This window comes from Tauraco erythrolophus, chromosome 9 (genome assembly GCF_009769465.1).
Source record: "Tauraco erythrolophus isolate bTauEry1 chromosome 9, bTauEry1.pri, whole genome shotgun sequence".
NCBI classification, from domain to species: Eukaryota; Metazoa; Chordata; class Aves; order Musophagiformes; family Musophagidae; genus Tauraco; species Tauraco erythrolophus.
The window spans coordinates 4,183,662-4,209,590 of NC_141473.1; the positions used below are offsets into that span (position 1 = coordinate 4,183,662).

The window sequence follows — 25,929 nt, forward strand, 5'->3', positions numbered from 1 at the left end:
ATATTCTCCAGCTATTCTTCCCTTTTAAATTTTTCAGACGTGTATTTCCAGTATAGCCTTCCTATAGTTCAATTATTTGTGAGCAATTGATTATTTATGGTAGGCACAACATGTTAGGAGGGTGAGTCCTAAGAGAGGCTTCTGGCTTTACAAAGCAGTTTTCAGAAGTCTAGCAGTTCTTGACGTGAAACACTTCCTCTTGTAAGACGTAACAAATGTTGTGGCTTGCTGAAAAAATATCCCTCCCTAGACTTAAAGCCCATGCTTTTTCTCCTCTATCTACAGGATGGCTGCTTTTTGCAACTACTTCAGGTTTTCCAACTCTTCCTTCCCCCACGTACACACTTTACTGAAGTGGTTCCCCATCTTTATCATAGTTACTAAAGAAGAAATTAGTTGAGTTTCATTAGAAAAAGAAGTAGAACACGCTGTAACTACTGGCCAATATTTATGTTGCATGCTTTTTAAAAAAAAAAAAAAGAAAAAAGACATATTTCAGTCTCGCCTTAGTGTCAGAATCCTTATTTCTAAGTCCTTTTCAAGGTACACCTGCATTCACATGCACAGTAAAGTTACACTCATCTACAGAGCAATAAACAAGCATCAAATCTGTGGAAAAATATCTTTCACAACCACCTCAAATGATGGGGAAGGGAGTAGTATTAATTAAACAGAACAGCATATTCCCTGTAATTCTCTGAACTGCAAAAACATATGGGGCCACCGAGACTGCTGAGGCCACAGCTTCAACAAGCCGCTGTGAAAAAGGCCACCAGCTGCCCAGCTGATTCTTACCTCCTGAGCAGAAAGGAAGTGAATGTGCAGTAATTTCCTCTCGCTATCCACCAACGGCAGAAAAGTGACAGTAACGTCATCGTCAGTGTTCAAGTTAGCACCAGCACCTCGATTGCCATACCCATCGTTCTCCATGGCAACCAGAGCGGAGAAGTGGCCCCTCGTGTAGCCCAGAGCAATAGGACTTTTCCAACAAAAACTCTGTTCCCATAACAAAGGCAAATACACACCTACAACAAATTAAAACAAAAGGGTAAGACTCAGAACTAAGATGTCCAACAACGAAGAATTTTGATACAAACCTTTTGCTTTTGGCTAAAACACAGGAACAGCAGCACGTTAACGAGCATTTAGAACATACTTGGTCTGGTCTACACTAATATAGGTCACACTTTTCAGTACAGCTAATTATTATTGGGGTAACATGAGATTAGTCAAGTATCTCTGCAACTGCACAAGTTTAGACATAAAAGTCATTACAATTACAACCAATACCACATTATCATTCCCCTAAAATGTATGATCTATAGTATAGTGATGAACAAAGAACAAGGTTAGAAAAGCAGTCTTTTATGTTTGGTAACTCTTCTTGAAAATATAAAAAAAAAAAATTATAAAGAAAAATAATCCGATTCTGCACCACAGATGTCTATTTTTACCAGAACAAAAAAAAAAAAAAACACAAAACACGCCATCTGCTTACAAAACTCATTATTAAAAGAACGTACTGCCCTAAATGTTATTCAGCACCTAAGTATGTAGCCCATCCCAGAGACAATGGGACTTTCATAAACAATGCATTAATAGATTAAATTAACCCACATCAATTATGCATAGCTAGTCTCAAAAAAAAAAAACCCAAAAAAATGCAAACAAAAACCCTGAAACACCAAAAAGCTGATACTATTTTGCTCAGATACAACAAATTACTGATGTCACAGTTTGAGACTGCCCTTTTTCTCCCCACCATTTTTAGCAATAAAGACAGTAATTCGCTTAAGGTGCGCGAAGTCTCAAAATAAAACTAGAACTCCTTTCTTCTAGGAACATAACTAATTCTTGGTGTGTACTGCTGCAAGACAACCTCAGCAGAAGCATGCCTTACCTTGTGACAGTTTAAAAATAGCCCCACATAAACTAAGTGCACATGTAGCATAGCAACCTTTCATAGTACAGCTGCTGCCAGTGAGTTAGGAATTGAGGCTGCAGCAAAACAAGGCACTTCACTTCTCCTCCAACATCCATGGAGATGCAAGAGCAACACTGAAATGGAAATCTGAGGCAGGGGGTGGTTTTGGAGGTTTTACTTAAGCGTAGAACTCATCTGTCTTTGCTGCAACAAAAATTAGTGGGGGCTCCTGGTAAATATTTGTCTCTTTTTTTCCCTATTCTTGAATTAGCAAACAAGAAATACCTAAAAGTATTTCTGTTCTTTTTAGATTAAGATTCACACAAGTTTTTATAAGATCAAGAGATAAGAACAAATCCATTTAATACTTTCTTAGTGCTCCCTTCCTCCGTTACACTGAAATCTCACTGTAATTCAATGCTAAGCATGAGACAAAGTGTTAAGCTAAAAAAATTTCAAGCCTTTACATTTAAGGATAGGACCAAACATCTGGTCAAAATTTAAAGTTACACTGAAAATAATATACCAACAGTCAAATATAATAAAGACAGTCCCTCAATTCCTGGAAATTCATTCTTCATGCACCTGCAAAGACGTAACTTCATAAACTTTTTTCCAAACTTTAGTTTGAAGCATCAGCAAAACAATCAAGCATCGAGGGTTGGAAACTAATTTATCAGCATCAGCATTATGTGCTTCATTTAAATATTATGGTGCTATCTACATACACATTGGTTAGGTCACTGAAGTCTTTCAGAACTGAAAGCATCAGCACCCTCAGGGTGACCACTTCCCTCTTTTCTTCCACAGGTTGTGATCGGAGAGGTGTATCAAAAGGTCCTCTCCTTCCACTCAAACTGTGCCAGCTCCTCAGGATACTTGCCATTAGGGTGGTGGGTTGACCCTAAATGGCTCTCCCACTCCTCTCCTCAGTCAGACAGAGGAGAAAACACAATGAAAAGGACAGGGAGATTGCTCACCAGTTACCGTCACCAGCAAAAGTTTCCACTTGGGGAAGAGTAACTCGACTTATTGCCAATTAACACAGACAGTTAATGTCCTGCTGTCCCAAACTGACAGATTTTGGCCCCAAGAACTGCTCAATGTTTTCAAGGCTACAGAAATCGCTGGTAAGCAGAGGATCTCATCTCTGTGAACATCTCATCCCATCTAGCGACACAGAACTCCTGCATCAGGTGCAGTGACCTTTTCAGGAGTGGAGCTAATCTGTTTGCCTCGATATAATCTCTACACTGAAATTCAGCAACTTTATTGACTTTTTTCCCCTCACTATTGTTTTATCTTAGTAAAAATGCCACACTAATAATTTCCCCAAGTCAGGATGCTGTGTCACACTTTCCTTTCCTCCTCAACATTACACAAGGAGCCACACAAGAACAGAATTTCAGGCATTACCACGGAGAATACCTGGAGCTCTGAAGATTTATAAGAATCAATATGATATAAATTGAGAAGGCAGCGTGACAATACTGGTGATGTGCAGACAAGCCACAGAAAGTGAAGAGTATGGGCTAACACATCCTGGAAGCTACCCACATAGGATAAGTTTCTCCACCCTGATCTGATGATAACTTTAGTCGGTCACCTTTTTTCCTGTTTAATTTTAAAAGCTGTTTATTCATGGCACTAAATCCATGCAGCTAGACCAGGAGCATACTTAAGGCTGAGTAAATGGATCTTCCATGTCGAAGCCTTAATATTTCAAGAAGCATTACCAGTCAATTGCACTCTAGGAAACAAGGAGGCTGTCAGTTATGGGATTCACAGCAGTTACAGCAAGCATGTCAAGTTGGAACCAGGAATCCCTGGAGACAAAAAATTCTGATCAGGGAGAAGATTTCTGGGGTGGACAGGGGGGTTACGGTACCTTCCAAGGTGCTACGAACTGAACCATGATGTTAAGTAAGCATTAAAAAAATAACTCATTTCCCCATCTCTGTTACAATGCGGCGCGATCTTTCTTTCCTCTTTCTTTTTTGGTGAGTATGATCTCAAACACAGGAAGGGAGCTACACAGCAAGTCAGAGAAGCTGGAGCACCCCTCGAAGCCTCGCTGAAGGGGCACGTGCTGAGCAAAGCCCACAGCTGCAGGTCTTGTACTATTTAGAGGAGACTTGCCTCGGCAGCCCATACTACTCCGAGTCCGATGGCTGTGTGGTTTCAGCTGTGCTGCTAGCATTTAATTAGCACACATCAACCACAGAAATGTGGCTGGACAGGGATAGAAGTAACTCCAGGTCATCTGACACAGCACTCCTAAGTTCACCTGTTCAGTGTTGTGTGTTTCCATGGGTGGATGGATGTGGCTTGTGGCAAGCAAATCACAAGTCATAAATATTTCTCTGAGTAAATTCCTGGAAACGCGTGTCTAGTAAAAGGTTGTCCCAAACACCCGGTTATCCTCTGGTTCACAGAGCAAGAAAGCAATTTCAGCATATTTAGGCTGTGTAACACTTGTCTATCTCAATGCTCAGTCTATAAAATAGAAACATTTTGTGAGCCACTCAGCCTTTGAGTTGCAAGCGACACAAACCTGAAGTATCAGACCCATATCACATGAATAACCGTTCATCCCCAGTCTATCCTTTTATCATCTCAAATAAAAGATAACATGTAACTACAAAGAGTACCAAACTTTTCCACACTTCAGAAAAATATTTCGCTTCCTCACATAAAGGCACTGTGTCACTGCTCAAGTGGAACAGCTGCTCAGATTTTCTAAAGAGCTATAATTGGTTGTACACTTGACATAACTCCACGGCCTGGAGTTGTTCTATGTATTATGGGTCTGCCTCCTTCCAAAGTTAGTGTTTTGGGTTTTTTTAAATCACAAAAAGAGATGTTTCAGGAAGTTCTCAACTAAGCTATAAACAAATAGCCATGTATTGGTGAAAACAACTGTAGGGCAGTAGGCAAGCGGATATCCTTGAGGCCAGGAAGATGAACCACGGGAAAAACAAGTGCCCTAACACCCTCTAACACAGCCACCATGCCTGATGGAACAGTTCTTTCCATACTGGTTTTGTTACTGCTGAGCAACCAATCCCCTTCTATATTTTTATTGCTGGAGACGGGCAAATATTAAAGTGTTCACATCTAATACAGAGGAGAGTCGCCCAAGCACGTACTTGGCTTCCAAAACAGAATACACGTCTTTAGAAATCTACAATCATACATCTAAGCAAAACTGGACTGGGTCAGCTAAACATCTTCCTATTTATATTAGGGATAGCTAGGCTGTTTGCCCAGAACACTAAGAGGAAAAACAGCCAGAAAGAATCTGATCAAGCTATGCAAAGTTATAGTATTACTTGAGAAATAGGCTAGTATTTACATCACACTTGCTGTAAAATGTGAATTACTGAAACAGATAAATTTTTAAAACTTCCTTTTACTACAGCATGGAATTCACTTTTGCAGAAAGTGAGATTTACATTATCAATTTTGTAATTGTAACCAAGTTACCTAATCTCATACCTCACATAATAACTGTTGGTAGAGCATTTACGAACAGAATTCCTTCCTTTTCAGCCTCTGCGGCACACATTCAAGTTGTCACCTCTTTTACTTGAATCGACTACAAAAAAATAAAGCTCAACTTTATCATTCTCCACTCTAATTTCTCTACCTCCTTTGTGTACCCTTGCCTCTTGCTTTCAGGGTGGGGACCTCTCACTGCTCTTAAGGGCTGCTTCAGGAGTCGCCTCCCCTGTGGGGCTGCAGTGACAAGGCACAGCCCTTGGTCCCAGCAGAGCACCCAGCAGATACCCCCGTCGCTCTGGTGAGAAGCTATGACAATGCCAATGCAAACACCTTCTGCCTGCTTTGCCCCCAGCTTTATAAGCCTCCTTCAGGAAACACTAAACACAGTTCAGTTTCTAAAATGAGGATATACAGCCATTAGTACCACAAGTGAACGGAATTTCAAATTCCGTTTACTGAACCTCTTGTGCCTTGCAGCAGTACAAACCACACAACTTTTGATAAGTTTTCACAATCAGAATATTTTATATAAATTATAGACTAGAGGCATGTGGAACAGAGTCAAACCACGTTTTTAGTCTGCCTACAGGCAGCATGATCACTGTACAATGAAAAACTAAGTTTTGAGAGGACCGTTTTTTTCTTTTTAGTAGCTAATGAATATTTACCTACAACATAATTCCATCCTCTTCCAGCTAGTAGCTTAATGTCACTCTCCTTTCAACCTCCTTTATGTTTATGATTTATAGCTGAACCCTTTTTTAAAACTAGATTTGAAAAATTAAAGGCTTACCTTGAAAGCGGGTATATCCTAATGTTTCTCCTCGGAAACTCTTATAATATTTTACTCCATAAACTATAATTGGTCTTCTAAGAATATGTGCAAGTACAAAAATGTGTGTCTGCTCCAAACTCGCTCCAGGCTGAATCAAACACAAAGAAAGACAACACTTGAAACAGAACTTAATTATTCTCTACTTTGAAATTTGAAATACAGTCTCCAAATTGAGCGAGAAAATCCTTTTAAGAGTGATCTAGCTTTGACAGGAAAAATGAAAGACTGGAAGACTACTACATACGAGTTGGAAATACACAAAAATATTTCAGCTTGCACAAGAACTTAATCTGTCAGTAATAATTCTTTGTCTTGTTGCCCAGATTTGATCTAACATATTTCGTTCTCCAGCTAGAAGTAAAACTCTAGGTAATGTTTAGTCTAAAAATAATTCACTCATCTGAGAACAGGTTAGCGATAAATAGCTTTAGATGACAGGAAAAGAACACACCTAAAACAAATCACAAGAAAACAGCACCATAATCCGTTTATACTTTAAAAGAGGAGTTAAAAATATTCCTATAGTTGGAAACTTACAGAAATGTAAATCTCATTTTGGAGGGGAGTTATAAAACATCAGCTTGTTGAAGTGTTAGTAGCACAAGCTTACAAAGTTGTAGGCATGTTCTAGGAGGTAAGTGTTGCAGGAGCTGGGAGGCAGGACATTTGAACAGACAATTGCATATTAGTTAATTCTACTGACTTCACTGTGACACCAAAAGAAGCAGACTTTTTTGTACTGTACCGCTCATTAGTAAGCTCAAAAATTAAAATTTTAAATTAATTTTTCCATCTTGGCAGGAAGAGCCTACCCAGTAATACTTGAAGATTGCTGCCTTAAAAGGAATATTTTCCTTTATACACGAAAATTCTTATTCCTGAAGAACACTCTGAGTTTTTGAAATTTCTCTTCAGAAAGATTAAAATATCCTTTCTAACAGTCATCTTATAAGGAAGCTTTCTTACCTGGCTTGCAAGAGAGAGTATGAATGCCCAATCTTCCTGCCACTGTTCCTCTCGCAATGAGAAATGTAAACCAAAGCTTTGGGAATACCACGATTCCCACTCTTTCCAGCGTGTATAGAACCTAAAACATTAGAGAGAGAAAAACAGAGGTAAAGAAAAACATTTACTCAGCCACCACACACCTGATAGCAATATTCAACCCTTGTAATTCTTTATCCCAACTCTGCCTAGAAGGGACAAAAAAGAGAGCATACATCAATAAAACTATATTTTACAGCAAACATGCTGTAATAGAAGCAAGTTCCTAACAGGCTCCTGGCTGGTTTGATACTTGTTGTAACAGTTGTTTTTGAAGCCTTGTTTAGGCTTATTTCTTTTTAAGGGTTGATGTACAGGGAACAAACCCAAGACATTCCATTTGGCACAAGAGGAGCTGCTCATTCTTCTCATACAAACAATACAGGTCTTCTCTGCTGCTGACCATATCATGAGGCAATTAACTCCAAAGTACTTGTGTATCAACTTCAAATAGACCCTGGTTAAGAGGCAGAATCTGTTTTATATCACTTTTTGGAGCAAAGAGTATGGTAATTTCACATTATATGGAATAGCTATAAAGCAATGTAGATAAGAATCAAATATAGGAAGTGGGATGAATCCAATTTACACTGAAAGTTTTAAAGTCGCAGATTCCTGGTTTTCTGTTTAAATTAAAATTAGCATCTTTGTACACTAGTTTAGTCCTAATGTTTTGTCTTTCTTAATCAACTACAAAGAAAAAATGACCTACACATTAAAGAGCAGGTGCTGGCTTTTTAAAATTTTAAACTCACTCCAATCCACACTATGGAAAGGCCACGACGTCACACTAGAACACGGGTTTAGGGAAGAGTGCTAAGCCAACTTCTAAACAATGGCCTCCACTGTGAATACAAAGAAACCATTCTGAAGTCTGGCTTATTAAAAAAGTCATTGAAATGAACTCATTTAATTAAAATCTGAGAAAATTAACAGACGGTCCGTGTGTGCGGAAGAAACCTTTCCTATGCTTTCAGTAAAGATGTCTTCATCCTAAAAATCTTGGTGTCAGTAACAGCTGTCACCAACCAGGCTGGCCTCCTCGAGCACAGCTAAAACCTTTGCATGGCTTAGAAGATCTTTTAGTAAGACATTTTGATAGGTCTCTGTGCTTACTCACAGTAATATATCTACAGGGAACCTCTGGATCTGTCTACATTCCAGTGTCCTGGTTTTGGCCGGGACAGAGTTAGGTTTTTTTTTTTAGCAGCTCCCATAGCGCTATGTTTTGGATTTATTCTGGGATTTGTTATGAGAAGAATGATGACAGCGCATTGACGTTTATAGTTGGTGCTGAGACATCAAGGACCTCTCAGCTTCCCATGTTTTGCCAGGGTGCAGGAACACAACGGGCTGGGGGGGAGCACGTCTGGGACAAAGGGGCCACAACCCCCCTTATCATTTGAACTTAGACTTGGATTGAGGGCCAAATTGGCCAACGGAGCATTCCATATCATGCAACGTCATGCCCAGTACAAAGACGAGGGTTGGTCAGGAAGTTTGGATCTCTCTTTTGGGGAATTCTCTTCTGCGGGTGTCTCTCGAAGTTCCCTCTCTCTCGCTCGCTCTCCTTTCGGGCCCCTCACTCATCCAGGGCTGCGGTGTTGGGACAGCTGTTTCGGAATTGCTTTCTGGGACAGGCCAGGCGTTGGTCACAGGGTGGTGAGCAATTACACTGTGCATCACTGGTCTGTATATATTATTATTGTTGTGTTATGTATACATATATAATTATTGTTATTTTATCACTGTTATTCATTATTATTATTAAATTGTTCTTATCTCAACCCATGAGTCTCCTTCCCTTTTCCCCTTTTAGTTCTCTTCCCCATTCCCCAGGGGTGGGGACAGTTAGCGAGCAGCCACATGGTGATCAGCTACCAGCCAGGTTAAACCACAATATTATCCAAATACATAACTGCTTCCACCTTCGCAGCTGATGGATATTTTTCCTGTTTTCCCCCCAAAATGTCTAACCAAATACCTTGTGCTAAATTAATTAATTGGTCTCCTGAAAGAAGTTTAATCAGATTCTGCTAAAAAAGAAAACACAAAAAAAACCCAAACACTACTCCACAAAAGCTCTACCATAGAAATGTTTTCCTAAAGAAATTTCTTCTTGGAGTTAGTCAGCCATAGACACAGTCATCTGTGCAGGAGGTAGCCTCGTAGACAGAAGTCAAGGCTCAAGATTTTGATCTCATTTAAAATAAACTTTTCAGTTTCACACAAGGACTGAAAAAATTCTGAAAGCCAGCTTAGGGCATACACCTGTTCTCCATCAAAAGCTAACGCTGGAATACAAAAAGGGACAAATCAGTAAACTAAAAAAGTGTAGTCATTTAGAAGGCGATTGGAAAAGACTCCACAGGCCAGAGCCTCTGGGAACTTCACTACTGAGCTTTTTCTGAGTACCAGACAGTAGACAGCCTCTAATAAATAGATTCTTCTTTGTTCAGCATCTAAACAAACAGAACAGAACGAGGCCAAATGAGTTATACGAGTGTTTTGTGTCTGACTACAAAAATACTCGGTTTTAAGAGTCTTTGTGAAGGCCTTGAAGCACGATTCCACTAGATAGAAGTTTAAGCATATTGTTGTTGAGACCAGTGATTGCATTTAAGAGCCTGTTCCTTCAGCAAGCATCATTAAAGCCAGCGACCACAACGTCACTGCTATCTGCTACATGTCCAACCCACAAAATTGAATGTACCTTGGCCAACGCAGAATCTATACAGCAAGTATAGGATGTATAGGATGACCAATTTATATCAGAACTTAACTAAAAGATTTCTACTCATTTTTCCGAGTACAAACTAGCAAATAAGGTTACCCAGAATGAAGGTAGGCAACTGTATTCAAACAGCTATAAAGGAACATACGAATCAGTTGAAAAAAAACCCCACAACTCTGTGCTTGCAAAAAGGATAAAGATTAAGTAAATTCAGAGTAAAATGCACATTCTGCCTAGAACATGCACTAAAAAGCTTAACCAGATGTAATACTCTCTAAATAACGAGTGTTACGTTTGATATAACAGCAAATCAGCAACGGTTAACACTAACATTTTGGAAGACTGGTTCAAACCTCAATAGTCTGCAGCACGTTTTTGGATACCATGCTTGGGTTTGTTACCATAAAGAACAAAACCTGATCTATCATAAATATCTGTTCTGGCCTCAGGGGAACTCTTGTGATGCCAGGGACACTCCTGCGTGTTATAACGGAGATGCACGCTCCGTTATGAACAACTCCGAAGTAGTGACAGATCCACCCGGAGAGAGGTTCTCAGGAGAACTGTTCCTGAAGCACCGCTTTACTGAATCCAGTTCTGGGTGCTAATTTTGGGAGTTTTCTCCAAACAACAGGCAGCTGGGGGACAGCAATCACAAAAGCTACTTATAGGTCCTTCTAAAATTAACCTTTGTTGTTGAATTCCTGTACAGCACAGAGCAAGGGGACAGGCTCTTTCTCTAGTATGCCTGCTGATAGCATTTCTCTTGTCCTTCACTGCAAAGAAATAAGAAAACTAATTGCCTGTGTCTTACATTATTAGGCTTTACCAATATCTTCCCTTAGTCCCATTACACAAATGGGAGCTGCTGGACACCACTGGGGTCCAACTGTAAGAATTTATCCTCCAGCAGAGGCAAATCACAGTATCGAACTAAAGAACGTTGCCAGAATGATAAATTAATTCTATGGCCAAACGACAGCGCTAGTTAAATGTCACCGCTCTGCTTTACTGCCATTATTTTAGCAGACAGAACGGGAACAAAAAGAGCAATACTGAATAAAGCTGTAACTAAGCAGATGGAATGAAAATACTGAAAAGTTTACACAGAAATAAAAGGCTATCTCCTATTACCAATCTTCTGCAAAGCTTCCACCAACAGCAGCAAGGCATGGCATGTGCATGATTTACATTGCAAGTAAATTCCAGTCTTCACTGTGGTTAGTGCACTCTTGACAGCACAAAATACTTTGGTTTAAATGCTCTCTGCTGAACATCCCACACCATCACTGAGCTCAGAATGCCCAGCTTTCCAGTGCTCTCATTTAAAACACGCTAGACCTGGATTACTACATGAAACACACTGCCGCTCAAGATTTTGAGGCACACGATCCACAGTAAACTGGGGAGTGGTGGTTGCACTTCTTTTTAACACTGTCCTGCTATCAACTGCTATGTCACATGGAGAGCTATTTTTGAAGTTGACATAAAAACTAACTCACTCACCAATGTGAGCAGTCATGTAAACTGTCGTGCAGAGCTTTCCGCAGCACGGAATCCTTGTCGTAAATGCCCCACGTGGCCTGTAGGACTGAATCGAGCAGGCAGTCCCCTGCAGTCCGATTCCAAAGTGCGTACAGTCTGCTGTCCAAGCGCGTACCCAGTTCGAGGGACCAGTTAATGATGGGAGATTCCTCTTCTAGTTCTGCAACATGACAAGAATCTCTTATAAAACCTGCATTCATCTGAAGTCTCCAAGAATCTGAACAGTACTTTAATGGCATAACCTCAACAATTTACCCATTTACATGAATAAAACTAAGTTTTCCTTCATACTACAAAAATAGGTAAACTACAAAAGCTAAAGGCTTTCAGGTAAAATACTGTCAAGAAAAGAGGAAAAAAAAAAAAACAACACACCAAAACACAAAACAAACCATAGCCTTAAACAAAGCATCACATCATTTGTTTGAGGATTGTCACTGAAGTGGAAAGATTGCTCAGTTTTCTTTAAAGATCTTGTGACTTAAAGCTGTAAAGCTCTAAAAATCTTTAAAATTCAAAGATACATTACAAATGTGATTTCTACAGACTCCGTTCTCTCTCCACCTCATAAACAGAATGTAAATATTAAAATCAAAATAATTCCAGGGTGACAATTAACTTGAAAGCATCAAATCTGTATTTAAAACAAATTCAGGCAACAAAGCTGTATATATATATATATATACATACACACATACACTTTTTTCCCTAATAACAGAATATTCTCTAATGAAAAGCAAGGGGAGATTTTAGCACTTCTTACAGCTTTTACCTTTCTGAACATCTCTATCAAGTACTTCATCGAACAACTTTTCTTGGACTGTGGGTGGCAAGTCTTCGATATCTGAAAAAACGGAAAGCAAATGCAAAAGTCACTTAATGTTCCTGTAAGAGAGACACAACACCACCAGCTGACACTCAGGAGAACTTATGCAACAACTTTCACCCTATCATCCCTAACATCTCCTCTAAAAAGCTGCTGTTATTTTCAGATCTGTCATTTGTGACCATAAGCTTCACAGAGCACACTGAAGTAGGGATGCATCTTTCACGCAGAAAGGATCGTCACAGCACACGTAGGGCAAGAATGGATTTCTCTGAAGGAGAAAGTGAAGTAGAGAACCACTTTGAGGTGGAGGGGGAAAAAAAAAGATGATTTTCAACCCTACTATATTTAGGACAGCTTCAATCCTAAGCAATAGTTTTCCACCCATCTGAATGACTTCCCCCTCCTGGGTCTCCTCCAGCGGACAGGTACAGTCTGCCAAGAGACTTGCTCCTGTACAGAACACCCACTTTCTTAGTCATTTCATGTAGACTTCAGAGAACCCCAATGGTCTGAAGGCCACAGTTTGCAGGCTAGAAAACAAGAAATGGGAAAACTATTGAGCTATGACATGGAAAATGTGACTACTGACAACTGTGCCAAGAGCTTTACAGACAGGACCTGCAACTGTAGATCTACCATCACTGAAAAAAAAAAAAGGCATCGTGTAATAGGCAAAAAACTCGAGACTCCTGTATAATGTAAAACAATAAACACACATTCTAAAACTCAAATATTTGCTATACCTTAAAGATTTGCTCATGGCCTGCGCCTCAATACAGGATAAGTAGCAAAGGGCTGCCAGGCAGATCAGCAACTAGAGAAACTTTACGAGCTTCAGCAGGATTGTGAAACTTCAATAAAGGACTAAAACAAATAGTTAAACAGACACATCTAGGATCCCTTCAGGCAGTCTGGGGGATAATCACTGAGCTCTAAGTGGTATTTCAAGGGCATGAAGACGTCTCTTAATTCCAGTGTCATCTCTTAATTCAAGTATCAGACCTGCCAGGATCTGCCAGTTCTGTTTGGATGTCCAATACCTTAGGGCTTCCAAAAGTGAAGTCCACATTTAGGTCCATGAGTTGCTACTGAGTCATACTATTGTCTGGTGCAGGCAGGGTGTTGTGAGGTGGATTTTTTTTTTGTACGATTGATTTGGGGTTTTTTAAAATAAAACTGGCTTACAGTGGCCAGCAATCAATTTAAAAGTTTTGCACTCTAATGTCTGTTTAATGGCCCTTCAGGACGATCCTATCCGTTTACTTGAAAGACCAAGTGGAAACTGGTTCCTAAACTACATCATATAGATAATATCAAAATAGGATTGTGTGATTTATACCACTATCCTTGGAAACGCTGTCTTGAGACCAGCTGCTAATTGGTGACTACAAAAGTTGTTCAGCTGACTAAGTGTGATGGAAGTGGAAATATGTTGACAGTCTTGATGTACGGAAGCTTTTGAACATTCTTATTCCTTAATTATTTAATGGCTACTAAATGTGTCAAAAAGCTGCACAGTGGTGTAAGACATATCTCTTGAAAATAGTGAAGAAATATCTCAGTTCTGGCAAGAGTAACATTCCTCATGTGTTAGCAAACTGTTGTGTTGCCCCTTTCCCTTCTCTCCCCCAAACAGCAATGATAGTCTCCAGACACTTCATACACCCATGCTGTGTGCCTCTCATATGTGACCCAGAGTAAGACTGAATACGCCTCAAACAGACAGCTGTAGACGAGTGGTAAATATTATTCAGATTTTCTGAAGGGAAGATCAGGTAACGCTCAGCCACAGAGGTTCTGAACACAAAGCAGAATTTTAAGAATTGTAAAAAACGCAAAACGGAGCTGCTGATTACTACAGTTTCCATCTACGCATCTTCTTACCTCTGGTAGCATCTCTTTTAATAGAGACAGCTATTGAAGATTAAAAGTCTTTAATAGCTTTTTATTAATAGACAAAATGTTTTCTTGATCGCAGAGTACCTCAAAAACACTCAGAAAGTGCTATTGCTATAACCAGGTACAAATGCAAAGAATACCTCTGTGCGTTTATGGAAAGCTAATATAGCTACATGAAAAGTATTATGAGAGCCTGGAAGTGTTTGGGCTCCAATCTTAACTTTAAACACAGCCCCTCCTCAGAATACACCACTTTTCTTCCATTTCCTCACGTCTAAAGAGGACAACAGACATTCATTCACTTCACAGGAACAATGTATGGGTTGAAGTGTGCAAAAACTGAATATTAATAAGCAAATCCAACTACTAGATCCAACCTAAGCTATTAAAGCTCAATAAATAAAACCTACACACACACCACCACATTCACAAAGTCAAAGGATAATTCAAAAACAAGCAGCTCTCAACTAGGTGACAAAAGAAACGTCTTCCACCAGTAAGAAGACTTTTTTAACTACCTGCAGGTAACGTAAAGGTTACAAGGTCAGTCAGAAAATAGCAAGCAAAGTCTCCCTTTCGTTGATGAAGAGACGCAGCAATTTCACGACGAATTTGTTCCGTGACCTCTGGACACACCATAGCAGGAATGCACTTCGCGGCATGTTGTGACACCTGTAACATGACAGAGTTAGTGAACTCAGTAAAACATTAAGTCTTAGGAGTGATAACCACCAGCAGATATGCAAACGCTCGCCAAGAGCAGCCCTGAGGAGAAGGACTTGGGGGTGTTGGCTGATGAGCTCACCATGAGCCAGCAATGTGTGCTGGCAGCCCAGAAAGCCAACCGTGTCCTGGGCTGCATCCAAAGCAGCGTGGGCAGCAGGGCGAGGGAGGGGATTCTGCCCCTCTGCTCTGCTCTCCTGAGACCCCCCTGCAGTGCTGCGTTCAGCTCTGGGGCCCCCAATATAAGGGACGTGGACTTGCTGGAGCGGGTCCAGAGAAGGCCACAAAGATGGTTCAAGGGCTGGAGGACAGGCTCAAAGAGTTGGGGTTGTTCAGCCTGGAGAAGAGAAGGCTCCAGGGAGACCTTCTAGCAGCTTCCCAGTACCTAAAGGGGCTACAGGAAAGCTGGAGAGGGACCTTTTACAAGGGCATGGAGTGACGGGACAAGGGACAATGGCTTTAAACTGAAAGAGGGGAGATTTAGATTAGATCTAAGGAAGAAATTCACTCAGAGGGTGATGAGGCACTGGACCAGGTTACCCAAAGAAGCTGTGGCTGCCCCATCCCTGGAAGTGTTCAGAGAAGCCCCTCATCCCTGGTTGGATGAGATTTTGAGCAACATGGTTTAATGGAAGGTGTCCCTGCCCATGGCCAGGGGGTTGGAACTAGATGGTCTTGAAAGTCCCTTCCAACCCAAACCATCCTATGACTTTCAATGAATCAACGCCTCTCGTTTGTCATATAGATGATAACATGAATTTGATTTAAAGAGGTTTTTAACCAAACAGGTGAATTAACAGGTGACCACTTCCAGCAGGAAAAGGAGGAAAAAAAAAAAGACAAATAACAACAGGAAATATACCTCAAATCTTATGCATGAGCCCAGTCTACATTTAACAAAAATTTCATTACTACTGCTCTACAGACAGTTTCCTACAAAGAATCTTCCCAAAAGCTATTAAGTTAAGATGCTTAAATGTCTCCAGATTTTAATCATCAATGGCAGAAGGAACTCCTTCAATGACACAGGGCAAGTGATGCAGGGATGACATTGGATATTTAAAAAAAGCCTTAAAATGCACATTTTCACTATTTAGTATCTTAGCAATGGAATGGATCACTGTGGCTCAAACACTACTAAGCATTTTCACAAATGGTATATTAAGTATTCCTAGAAACTAAAACAAAACCAAACAACAAAAAAAATATACGCTCTTCTCAAGGCTTTAGCTACATTTGTCTTGCTTCATCTACTCTCTTTAATTACTCAACCCTATTCCATCATAACCTTATGTGCTTCTCAGGCATGCTACTTTTTTCAGGAGCACATGCTTTCAGAACTGCATTACGCATCAAAAGACAGAAGGAGGCAGAATAAAAATTTGGCTCTAATCAGTTGAGGAATCAGAAGCCTGAGATGAAGAAAACAGACAAAAAAAGATAACGGAATTACTTATGGGCCTAGGAGGAGGGCAGAAATCACCAGAAGTGAGGCAGACCATACAAAAATCCACAAGGAAACAGAAAATGCAAGAGCAAGGGGACCACAGAGAGGAACCAACCAGTATATGAAATGGGCAGAGTGGAAAAAAATGCAGTAATCTTGCAAAGCAAGAGATCTGCCTTTCTCTGGAAGAGAAGCTCCCAGTAAACGAAGGAAGACAGACAAGGCAGACTTATTCATTGACAAAACTCCCAAAAAACTATGCTGTCATTGATCTGAGTGCTTTGCTTTCAGGGCATTTCCTCTCCCCCACCCAAAGCACAGGAAGCCTCACAATAGCTCACTTCCACCACCAGTAAGGTCAGAACGCGTGCCAAGACTGCTCATTAATGAGAAAACTGAACATCCTCAAGACCACCGCACGCACACAGTCTCAAAGTAAACTCACTTCTTAAGGAGGAACATCAACAAAGGCACAAAGCAGCAGTTCACGTATTCTAACAACATCAGCCTCCACCTTCCAGCAAATAAAGTCACATGTCGCTGGCTGCAAACGATGGCACAGTGACATAAGGTTCCTGTTCCATCTATGCAAGGGCCAACGAAACTCACCTCGGTAAGCAAAATTGCCAGCATATCTTGTCTCTGAAAGCGTATCGCCAGATGCACAAGCGTGTACCCAACGTCAAAAGCAGAAGGGCGATTTAGCAGGCGTACTTCATCCGCGGTAAGCTGGCGGGCAATGTCTCCTCCTGACGACTTGTAAGCTTCAACAGCAGCTAAATCACCTTCTACAACTCCTGAAGAAAAAAAAAAATTAAAAATACAATTCAGTTTAGCTAGTGACTGAGTCACCCTGGATCAAACCACCTTATTCAACACAGTTTATGTCTACCTATTCTGATACAGGCCTAACATACTAAGGTCAACTGCACACCAAGAATCTCACAAATTCTTATTTGTTTTAAACAGAAGACTACAAAATATTTACACTTACCTCACCTCCCAGTCCACTTCCACTATCCAAACTACTTGGAAGACACGGCAGATGAAAAGCCTGCTCTGAAGTGGTGCTGGGGACCACTGATGAAATATCTAGCATAACACACTCACTAGCGTTACTTCAGTACTGCTGATGAAATGAAAGTCATTCCCTTATAGCACAGAGATTGGTTTGATTATTGTATCTTCCCTTGTAACTTACCTCAAAAACGAAACTACTGGACCTAATAAATAGATGCATTAAAAGGTTTTGGGAATAAAAGTCATCTCTTTTTCTTTCCCAAATATGGTTTAAAACATGGAAGACGGTACAGAGCACAAAGTTTCTCTTCAGCTCACCATCTTTGCTACTAACTGAATTTAAGCTGTTATCATTCAGGGTACTCTATTCAAACTGGATTAAAGCAAGATGGACCGGGGACACAACTCTAACGTCTTCTAGAGCCACTGGGGATCTCTGCATGTAGGTTCTGCACCATGCTTCATATCAAGACCATTCATACTGAATGCATTCTTCAGCTGCAATTACCAGAATACACCATCAACAAGGTGTGGTGGTGTATTCTTTAACAGTATGAGTTCCAATATAAGACTTCCTAAATTCAGAAATTCCTTCAATTATAAATATCCTATTCTAGATATACACTTCATAAGAGATCTGTGTAATGCCGAGTCAAGGGAACAGAAAAGTAATCTTAAATCCATCTTTAATAGGGAAGTAAATAAGAACGTAAGAGCACAGACGACAGAAACAAGAAAACCTCTCCCCTATTTTCTGTAGCTGAGCCTCCTTGCCAGCTCCTAAGAGTTGAGTAGAGGCCATGAGGCTGGAAATGAAGACTCAAGTCCATCCTTCACTCAATTTGTTTATCAAGACTCAAAAATCAATAAGAAGGGAAAGAGGTATGTTTCAATGGCACCGACTCTGTTCAGGACCAAGATGCAAACATCGGACAAAAAAAAAAAAAAAAAAAAAATCCAACCCAAAACCAACCAAACAATGCAAACCTCAACACAACCAACTGAACTGCCTACTAGTAGAGAAGCACACTAACCCCTAGGTTGCTGGTTAATCCAGGATTTGGGAAAGCATTCTTAGCTCGGCCAGAAAGTCCATTATTTTCAACACTGGGGTTATAAAGCTTTCAGAAGAAACGCAGAGGAAAAATGGATTATTGTCGCAAGACCTTTCTCCTCAAAGTTACCAGCTCTGCTTGGTAAGCTTCTACAGATAAAAGTTAGATTATTCATTTCAACAGTGGTCTAAAGCAGAGAAGTTCCCGAATACAAACTCAACTGCAAATTTCAGTCATACAACATCTATCCATTCATCAAGAGTCTTAACAGGCCAGGGCAGAATGAAAACAATAGCAGGCAAGATCACAAGATCACCCATTAACAAACACCCAAGAATCCACAGGGAAAGAAGAATCTTGATAGAAGAGCAGATTCTCTGCTATCTTAATGACAATCTCAATTTTTTGTTGTTGTATTAATTTAGGAAAGACATCTTGTTAAAGACTAACAGCCACTTCGTACTCTTTTATATTTTAAACACTTCTATTGACAGGGGAAAGATTCCAGTTACCGTAGCTGCACCTTCCACCACATCACTCAATCACAGAATCACAGAATGGTTTGGGTTGGAAGAGACCTCAAAGACCATCTAGTTCCAACCCCCCTGCCATGGGCAGGGACACCTTCCACTACACCAGGTAGCTCAAAGTCTCATCCAACCTGGCCTTGGAACACTTGCCAAAGACCAGCTAAGACTGGTATGTAGTAATCCTGACAATCCAAATATCCCAGACTAATTTCAAAATTCAAACAATCAAAAATCTCCAAAATTATCTTTCGATGATAGATAATCAGACCTAAAACATCAGAACAGTTCCAGTCAGCCAGGTGGTCAAGTACACACTACACACTACTACAGCCTTAAGTCAGTGCCAGGTCAACTAATATTCGTCATTGTTCTTTGAAGCCCCTACCCTCAGCACTCACGACCTCCCACTCTAAACCAAACCCCAGCAACAACCGAGGTCTGGGACTGATGCTGAGAGGCTGTCATGTGAGGTTTGGCAATGCCTTCCAGCACTAAACACTACAAGCCGCAGTAAGGATCCAAATCAGTGACATGTGCTATCTGCGGCACTGCCAGTTCTTGCAGTTCATTCCCACGTCTTGCAATGCTTGACATTCCTAAAAGTCCCGTGTCCTAGAATTAATTACTTAAATTGTTATATAAGCTGTCATTTTAAAAGTACTTTTCTAAACTTTGCTGATGAAATTTAAGCTAAATATCAACACATACATCAAAACCAGGCAAACTGTATGCTTTCTAGGCCGTGTTTAAAAAAAAGGAGACTGTAAATATGTTTTAGTTATAGGGTTGGCAACGCTTTATCTAGAAGCGAAGAACAGTGATGGTGTGCAAAATGGCACATCAAACTAGCACAGGCACAGCTCAAGGAGGGACGGTGATGTGACATGAGCACGCGTTGCATCTGGTCACCCTCTAGCCTTTAATCCAAACAACCAAGTGACTGTTGATGGCAGGAGGGGAAGGGGGGGAAAAAGCATCAGGAAATTTTCAGATAAAGTCCAGACTTGCTCACTTCTAGATGCAGTGACTCTTTTATAACTGAGTCTCAATAGATAAACGTGTGTGCTGGTTTTGGCTGGGACAGAGTTAATTTTCTTCATAGTAGCTGGTACAGGGCAATGCTTGGGATTTGTGCTGGAAACAGCCTTGATACTACAGAGATGCTTTCGTTACTGCTGAGCAGTGCTCACACAGAGTAAAGGCCTTTTCTGCTTCTCACCCCACCAGCGAGCAGGCTGGGGGTGCACAAGGAGCTGGGAGGGGACACTGCAGGACAGCTGACCCCAACTGACCAAAGGCATATTCCATACCATATGACATCATGCTCAGCATATAAAGCTGGGGGAAGAAGAAGGAAGAGGGGGATGTTTGGAGCAATGGTGTTTGTCTTCCCAAGTCACTGTTCCATGTGACGGAGCCCTACTTTCCTGGAGATGGCTGAACACCTGCCTGCCCATGGGAAGAAGTGAATGAATTCCTTCTTTTGCTTTGCTTGTGTGTGCAGCCTTTGGTTTACTTATTAAACTGTCTTTATCTCAACCCATGGGTTATCTCACTTTTACCTTTCCGATTCTCTCCCCCATCCCACCAGGGTGGAGTAAGCAAGCACCTGCGTGGGGCTTAGCTGCCAGCTGGGGTTAAACCACAACAACTTGACACACAAAACCATATAAAGCTCATTCTGCACAGTTTTTTTGCACAGAGCCCATTACAAGTTTCTTTCCTTATAAGCAGCTTCCTCTTGCAAACCTGCTGCATGCTCTAATGCCTGGCACTAACCTGCATTGAAATACCATGACCCGAGTGCCCAGAACATCACTACTGCAGGGCCTATATTCTACAGACGTTGCAAACCTCTTTGGCCCCTCTTAGCCACGGCAAGAAAAAGCCAAATTTCTCTTTCCTTGTTCTTCCAAACATCTACTCCATTTTGGCTGCTTCAAAAGAACAGGGAAAATTCCTGACAGCTCGGCAGGTGCCAGCCTGCTTACAATGCCAGTCAGTACAATCCGAGGCTGCAGCGAACACTGAGCAAAAATACAGTAATACCAAGCAGACTGCCAGAAATCTGAACCAGAAAACACAAATCTTGCCCTGGAACCATGGGGTAAACTTGCCTACATGTAACACTCAAAAGAACTGCCTGCAATTCCTAAATTCAGTACCACCACTCCAAAATGAGCTTTTATTGACAACAGGAGCTTTTATTGACAATTCCTACAATGGTTTTGATTTCTGTCAGATGAATGAGAGCCTCCAATTCATTAAGTCTATTTAAATAAAGCATAACAAAACGCTATTTAAAAGAAACATTACAGAAATATTTACTGATGTTATAATTCACTACATTTCACAACACACAAGTGCCTGATGACTTCCACAAGCAGCCTTTGAATCGCGTTCTGATACGGTGCCATGCCAGTTGGATTATTCCCCGCTGACACCCACTGCATTCCTCAGACAGTTAAAATGTCAAAAGGAAGAGCGGCATTTGCCTGAAGATTGTTCACACAGCACCCGTGAGCGCTCCAGCAGCCCGATGGAGCTACAAGGCACAACTCCCATGAGTTACAAGAACGACACAGATGCAAACAGATCCTCATGACTCAATGTCTACTTCTGATCCACAGCAAGAATGGCTCTTCTTTGAAGTGGACTCCAGAAACGCTGGTCTGATGTTGCACCTGAAGACACCAGTCTGTATGCGTCTGTGTCCCCAACAAGTTTTGCTCTGCTTAATGCACAAACACATGACTATAGCCTGACATTCTAAGGGACAGGACACAACGCCAGAGTGCTGCACCCAAGTCACGAGAAAATACAAGTGCAAATTAGTATTCTGTGTTTACAGGTTCAACTGTGTTCCCATTTGTAATTCAGGCATTTCCTCGTACTGGAATATTCCTTCACAGCACTGGGAGCCAAGGTTTTTCTTCTTCTAGTAAAGCCCCAGCTGTTACAGACAGCACAGACTGGGAATACGCAATCTCAGTATATATGAGAAGATACGTAATAGATACTAAGAAAGTTATTTTAAAAGACTAAACTTAAAAATATTCACCCAATAACAACTATTGGTACCATCTTGATCCTGCATTTTTTCTGCTACAACCGTTATAACCATGTTCCTCATGAGACATCAGACATAACCTCTGCTCATATTTAGTAAGTCTGTAATTAGCCTAGCTACTAGAATCAAACTACTTCAGTCCAGATGCTATTAAAAATATTCTTTAGAACAAAATACATTATTGTTTTATTATCAGAAGAACATTCATAGGTTTAGTACAGTTAAGCAAACTTGTAAAATACGCAGAAGCTTACAAGCATATCTAAAAAACTAAATCCTGCTTGCCCTAATTGCACAGTTCCAATGACTTCAGAAAAGCTGGATGTAAAGATTTCCAGACAAAATATTACAGCAGCAGCCTTTATTTACTTCATCTTTCTGACAGTTCCGGAGTGCACTGGCTGGCACAACTTGCAAATGAAACAGGCAAATTCTTTCAAACAGACTGATGCAGTTCTGCTGTTTATCTACAGGGCAGCAGAGGCTGGGGGAGAAACAACTGAGCAGCAGCACTGCCTTAGCAAGTCAGCACACGAGCCCACCAGCTCCAGTTTCCACAACAGAAAGGTTTAAATATGGAAGGAGAGAGAGATTAAAAGTAAGAAGAACAGAGAATAGTAACCCTTGCTTTGACCACATTCGCTGTCAATTTTGTTAAAAGGTTCCCCAACAATACCTCAGTTGAACTGCTGCGAGACAAACGAGCAAACGCAGAGCAGCAAAAAGCAGTGGGTCAGACAGCAAACACTGGCTGAGTCTGTAGTAGGCTCCTGACCCCCAAAATCTGTAAAAGCATCACTCTATAGAAGGCACATACACAGTCTTGCATAGAACTACAGGGAAGGCATTCTAAATCCTTGAAAAGGCTGCATGGATTAATCTGAAATGAAACAATCAAAACAAGAGAGAATTAATTTCAATAATATACCTGCTGAAATAAAACACGTTTTTTTGCTAAATTAATGGAAGAGTGTGAAGATGACTCTGTTTAGATAAAATAGCTAAAGAACAACCCAAAGATTTAAGATTTCTTTGATTCAAGGAGGTAGCAATGCTACGGTAAACAACGCGTTCTCACATTTGAGGAGACTACAAATGGAAACACTTCATCTTAAGGAGGTCATTGTGCCTCCTACATGGGACAACTGTCATCAACTTCACTTCTTCTTGAACTGCTTGGTAATAGAAGGCACATTTCTCAAACAACCAAATTATGCATTTTTTAAAAAGTCAGATGTAGAGACAGATCCTTCTGTAACATACACCAGGTCAGAAACACGGAGCCCTGTGCTGCTTCTCTGCGGCTACAGACGCAATTCCAAGTAGTCTACATCATATCCATACTCTCATTTGCTCATGTACAGACCGATCCTACGATTGGTTTAAGTGTCAAGGTGACCTTTCAGCAAGTGAGGGGCTGATCAACTGACCTATTAAAACCTAATTCTGACACTTGTTAAAAATCTTACTGCTCCTCAAGCATCCAGAGTGCTGAGGACCTGCGGTTTGACCACACAAGCTGTAGCACTCTCTGGAGCTCAGCCCTAACCCTCTTCTAACTATTCACCAGGAGTGCATCAGATGGCCATAAAGAAAGCTTTATTAACAATAACTATGCCATTTCAGTATTTTGAGCACCCAAAACATTCAGTCTGAGAAGAATTTCTCCTCTTACAGGAAAAATTCCTTTGCCAGCAAATATGACACAACAATTAATACAGAAGAGATTGTCTGAAAAACCTTTATGGGCTTCCAACCACACCCTTCAGTTCATTCTCCTCGTTCTTCATTTCCAGGACCTCCTGTGTTAGTATCACCATACAATCAACAGCAGATCACTCTCTATGTAATGACAGCTAGAGACAGAACCTTCTGTATGCTGATTTTTTTTTAATTCTTCAAGCTCAGCAACTTGCATCAGCTTAAAAATAAGTAAATAACTTCCAAGAAGACATGTATGTTAAACTTGAAGCCATGCAATGCATGAGAGTATGACTATCACCTATCCTTTTTTTCCATGCAAACAGCTCTTCACCCTACATACAGTCCACATAGTATGTTCTTAACATATCATTACAAGACAAAGCAGCACACATGTAAGAAGAACCACTGAAAGACGTCCTCATCCCCCTTCCTATCTGTCAGAGGTATCCACATCCCTTGTTGCATTAAAGGCTGATGGGTTGCTTGCAGGGTTGTGCCCTAAAGGGAGGTCGGACAGCGGAAAATCATGAATTATATTAAAGTTAACTGTCAGTGCTTCCAAGGCAGGTTTAAATAACTATTTTTAACTTGATCCTTTATTCAATTATTTTCAGTATAAAATATCACTGAGCATTTAAAAAAAAAAAAAAAAGTCAAGAGATCAAAATAAAAATAAAAGTGTGTTTCAGGAGCCATGATCTTCTACCAATGAGTAAGGCATGCAGCATTTTACCTACTCTGAAAGATATATACACACACAGACGTAAAGGAGTTATAATAGAATCTATGTATAGGACACAGGTGACAATACAAGATTTCCTATCTGAGTGAAAGTTGTAAGCTTACATCATTGCTACGTGGCACAGCAGACAAGTAAGCCAAGTCATGCTTCTTGTTATCCCAAAGCAACAGGGAAAGGAGGCCAGGCTGTACATATAGCTCACACCAGGGACTCCTTCCCCCCAGTCATCCCAACAGGCACTGTTTGCCATACTTAGCCAAGGCCAGCGTGGCAGGGAACCACCTGTCAGCGACTAATTCATGCTATATTTCCCCAAACAGTTCAAGCTAGCTTAAACCAACACCAGCAAGGAACAGCACACGACCCTTCCCCGCCTCCAGCAGCTTGCTCCCACCCATACACTTTCCACTCCCTTATTACAGGAGCAACGGGAACAACCCCAGCACTCCGTACCACAGATGTGATGAGGAAACCACTCTGGGTTTACTACAACAGCAAAACAAGCAAACAAAACAACCACCACAGCCCCCACAAAAACATCCCCTAATCAAGCTCATCAGGCTTCACTTTCAGCAAGATCAGACATACTTCGTTGTACGTTGGCATGCAAACACGCCAGGAGGAGGACTGCTTTGGGTGGCAGTGCCAGCTGAAAGCATCTTGGTATGTCAGTCCCTTCGGACTGCCTTCGCTGTCCATGAAGAGCCGCAGATCCGGAGGCAGCCTCCATCGCTCCTGATGCTGCCCAGCCAACCTCATACCTAAATCTGGGCAGAACGACTCTCCCTTCCCACGGGGTTTCTGAACGCTTGGGTAACACATTTGGCACTCTTTCAGAAAACTGAAGGGAGAAAAGGATAAAGAAAAAAAAACAAACAACCCACACAAAACAACCTGAAAGAGAGATAAAAGAGTTGACAAAGGAAAAACTAAGCAGACACATATGCAGGAATACTCGGAATGAACTAACAGTCCTTTTAAGGATGTACTGCAAAACAAGACCCATTACAGATTGCTCTAAATATTTTGGGTTTAAGAAACACGCTCTTAGCTGTTTTCTTTCACACAGCTAAGAAGAATGGATGTCTACTTGGTTTCAGAGCCACCATCCCAGCAGGGAAAGGCTGCCCCATGACAGTAGCAGCTGCCTTACCGACCCAGACCCAAAGAGCAGAGCATACTCTCTTGCAGCAGTTAATAAGCAGGGCTGGAGGAGAAAGGAAAAGGCGAATAAAGGCAGTTTACTTTTCATCTGTGGGCTACAGATGCTCGACTGTAGCCTCCTCAAGCTCCGGAGTCGAACACACAACCCAGGAATCCCCAG

At 41.0% G+C, this 25,929-nt stretch overlaps 1 protein-coding gene across 1 annotated transcript in view; it reads right to left on the reverse strand.

Moving 5' to 3' along the window:
- Nucleotides 1–25,929, reverse strand: part of ZRANB1 (zinc finger RANBP2-type containing 1) — a 35,574-nt gene that overhangs the window by 4,392 nt on the left and 5,253 nt on the right. Inside the window, exons 3-9 of the mRNA XM_009980078.2 lie at nt 17,094–17,281; nt 14,833–14,986; nt 12,359–12,430; nt 11,548–11,746; nt 7,230–7,350; nt 6,222–6,351; nt 796–1,025 (exon numbers count right to left, since the gene is read on the reverse strand). Coding sequence (XP_009978380.2) covers nt 796–1,025; nt 6,222–6,351; nt 7,230–7,350; nt 11,548–11,746; nt 12,359–12,430; nt 14,833–14,986; nt 17,094–17,281 — 1,094 coding nt within the window. The remainder of the gene's footprint in view (nt 1–795; nt 1,026–6,221; nt 6,352–7,229; nt 7,351–11,547; nt 11,747–12,358; nt 12,431–14,832; nt 14,987–17,093; nt 17,282–25,929) is intronic.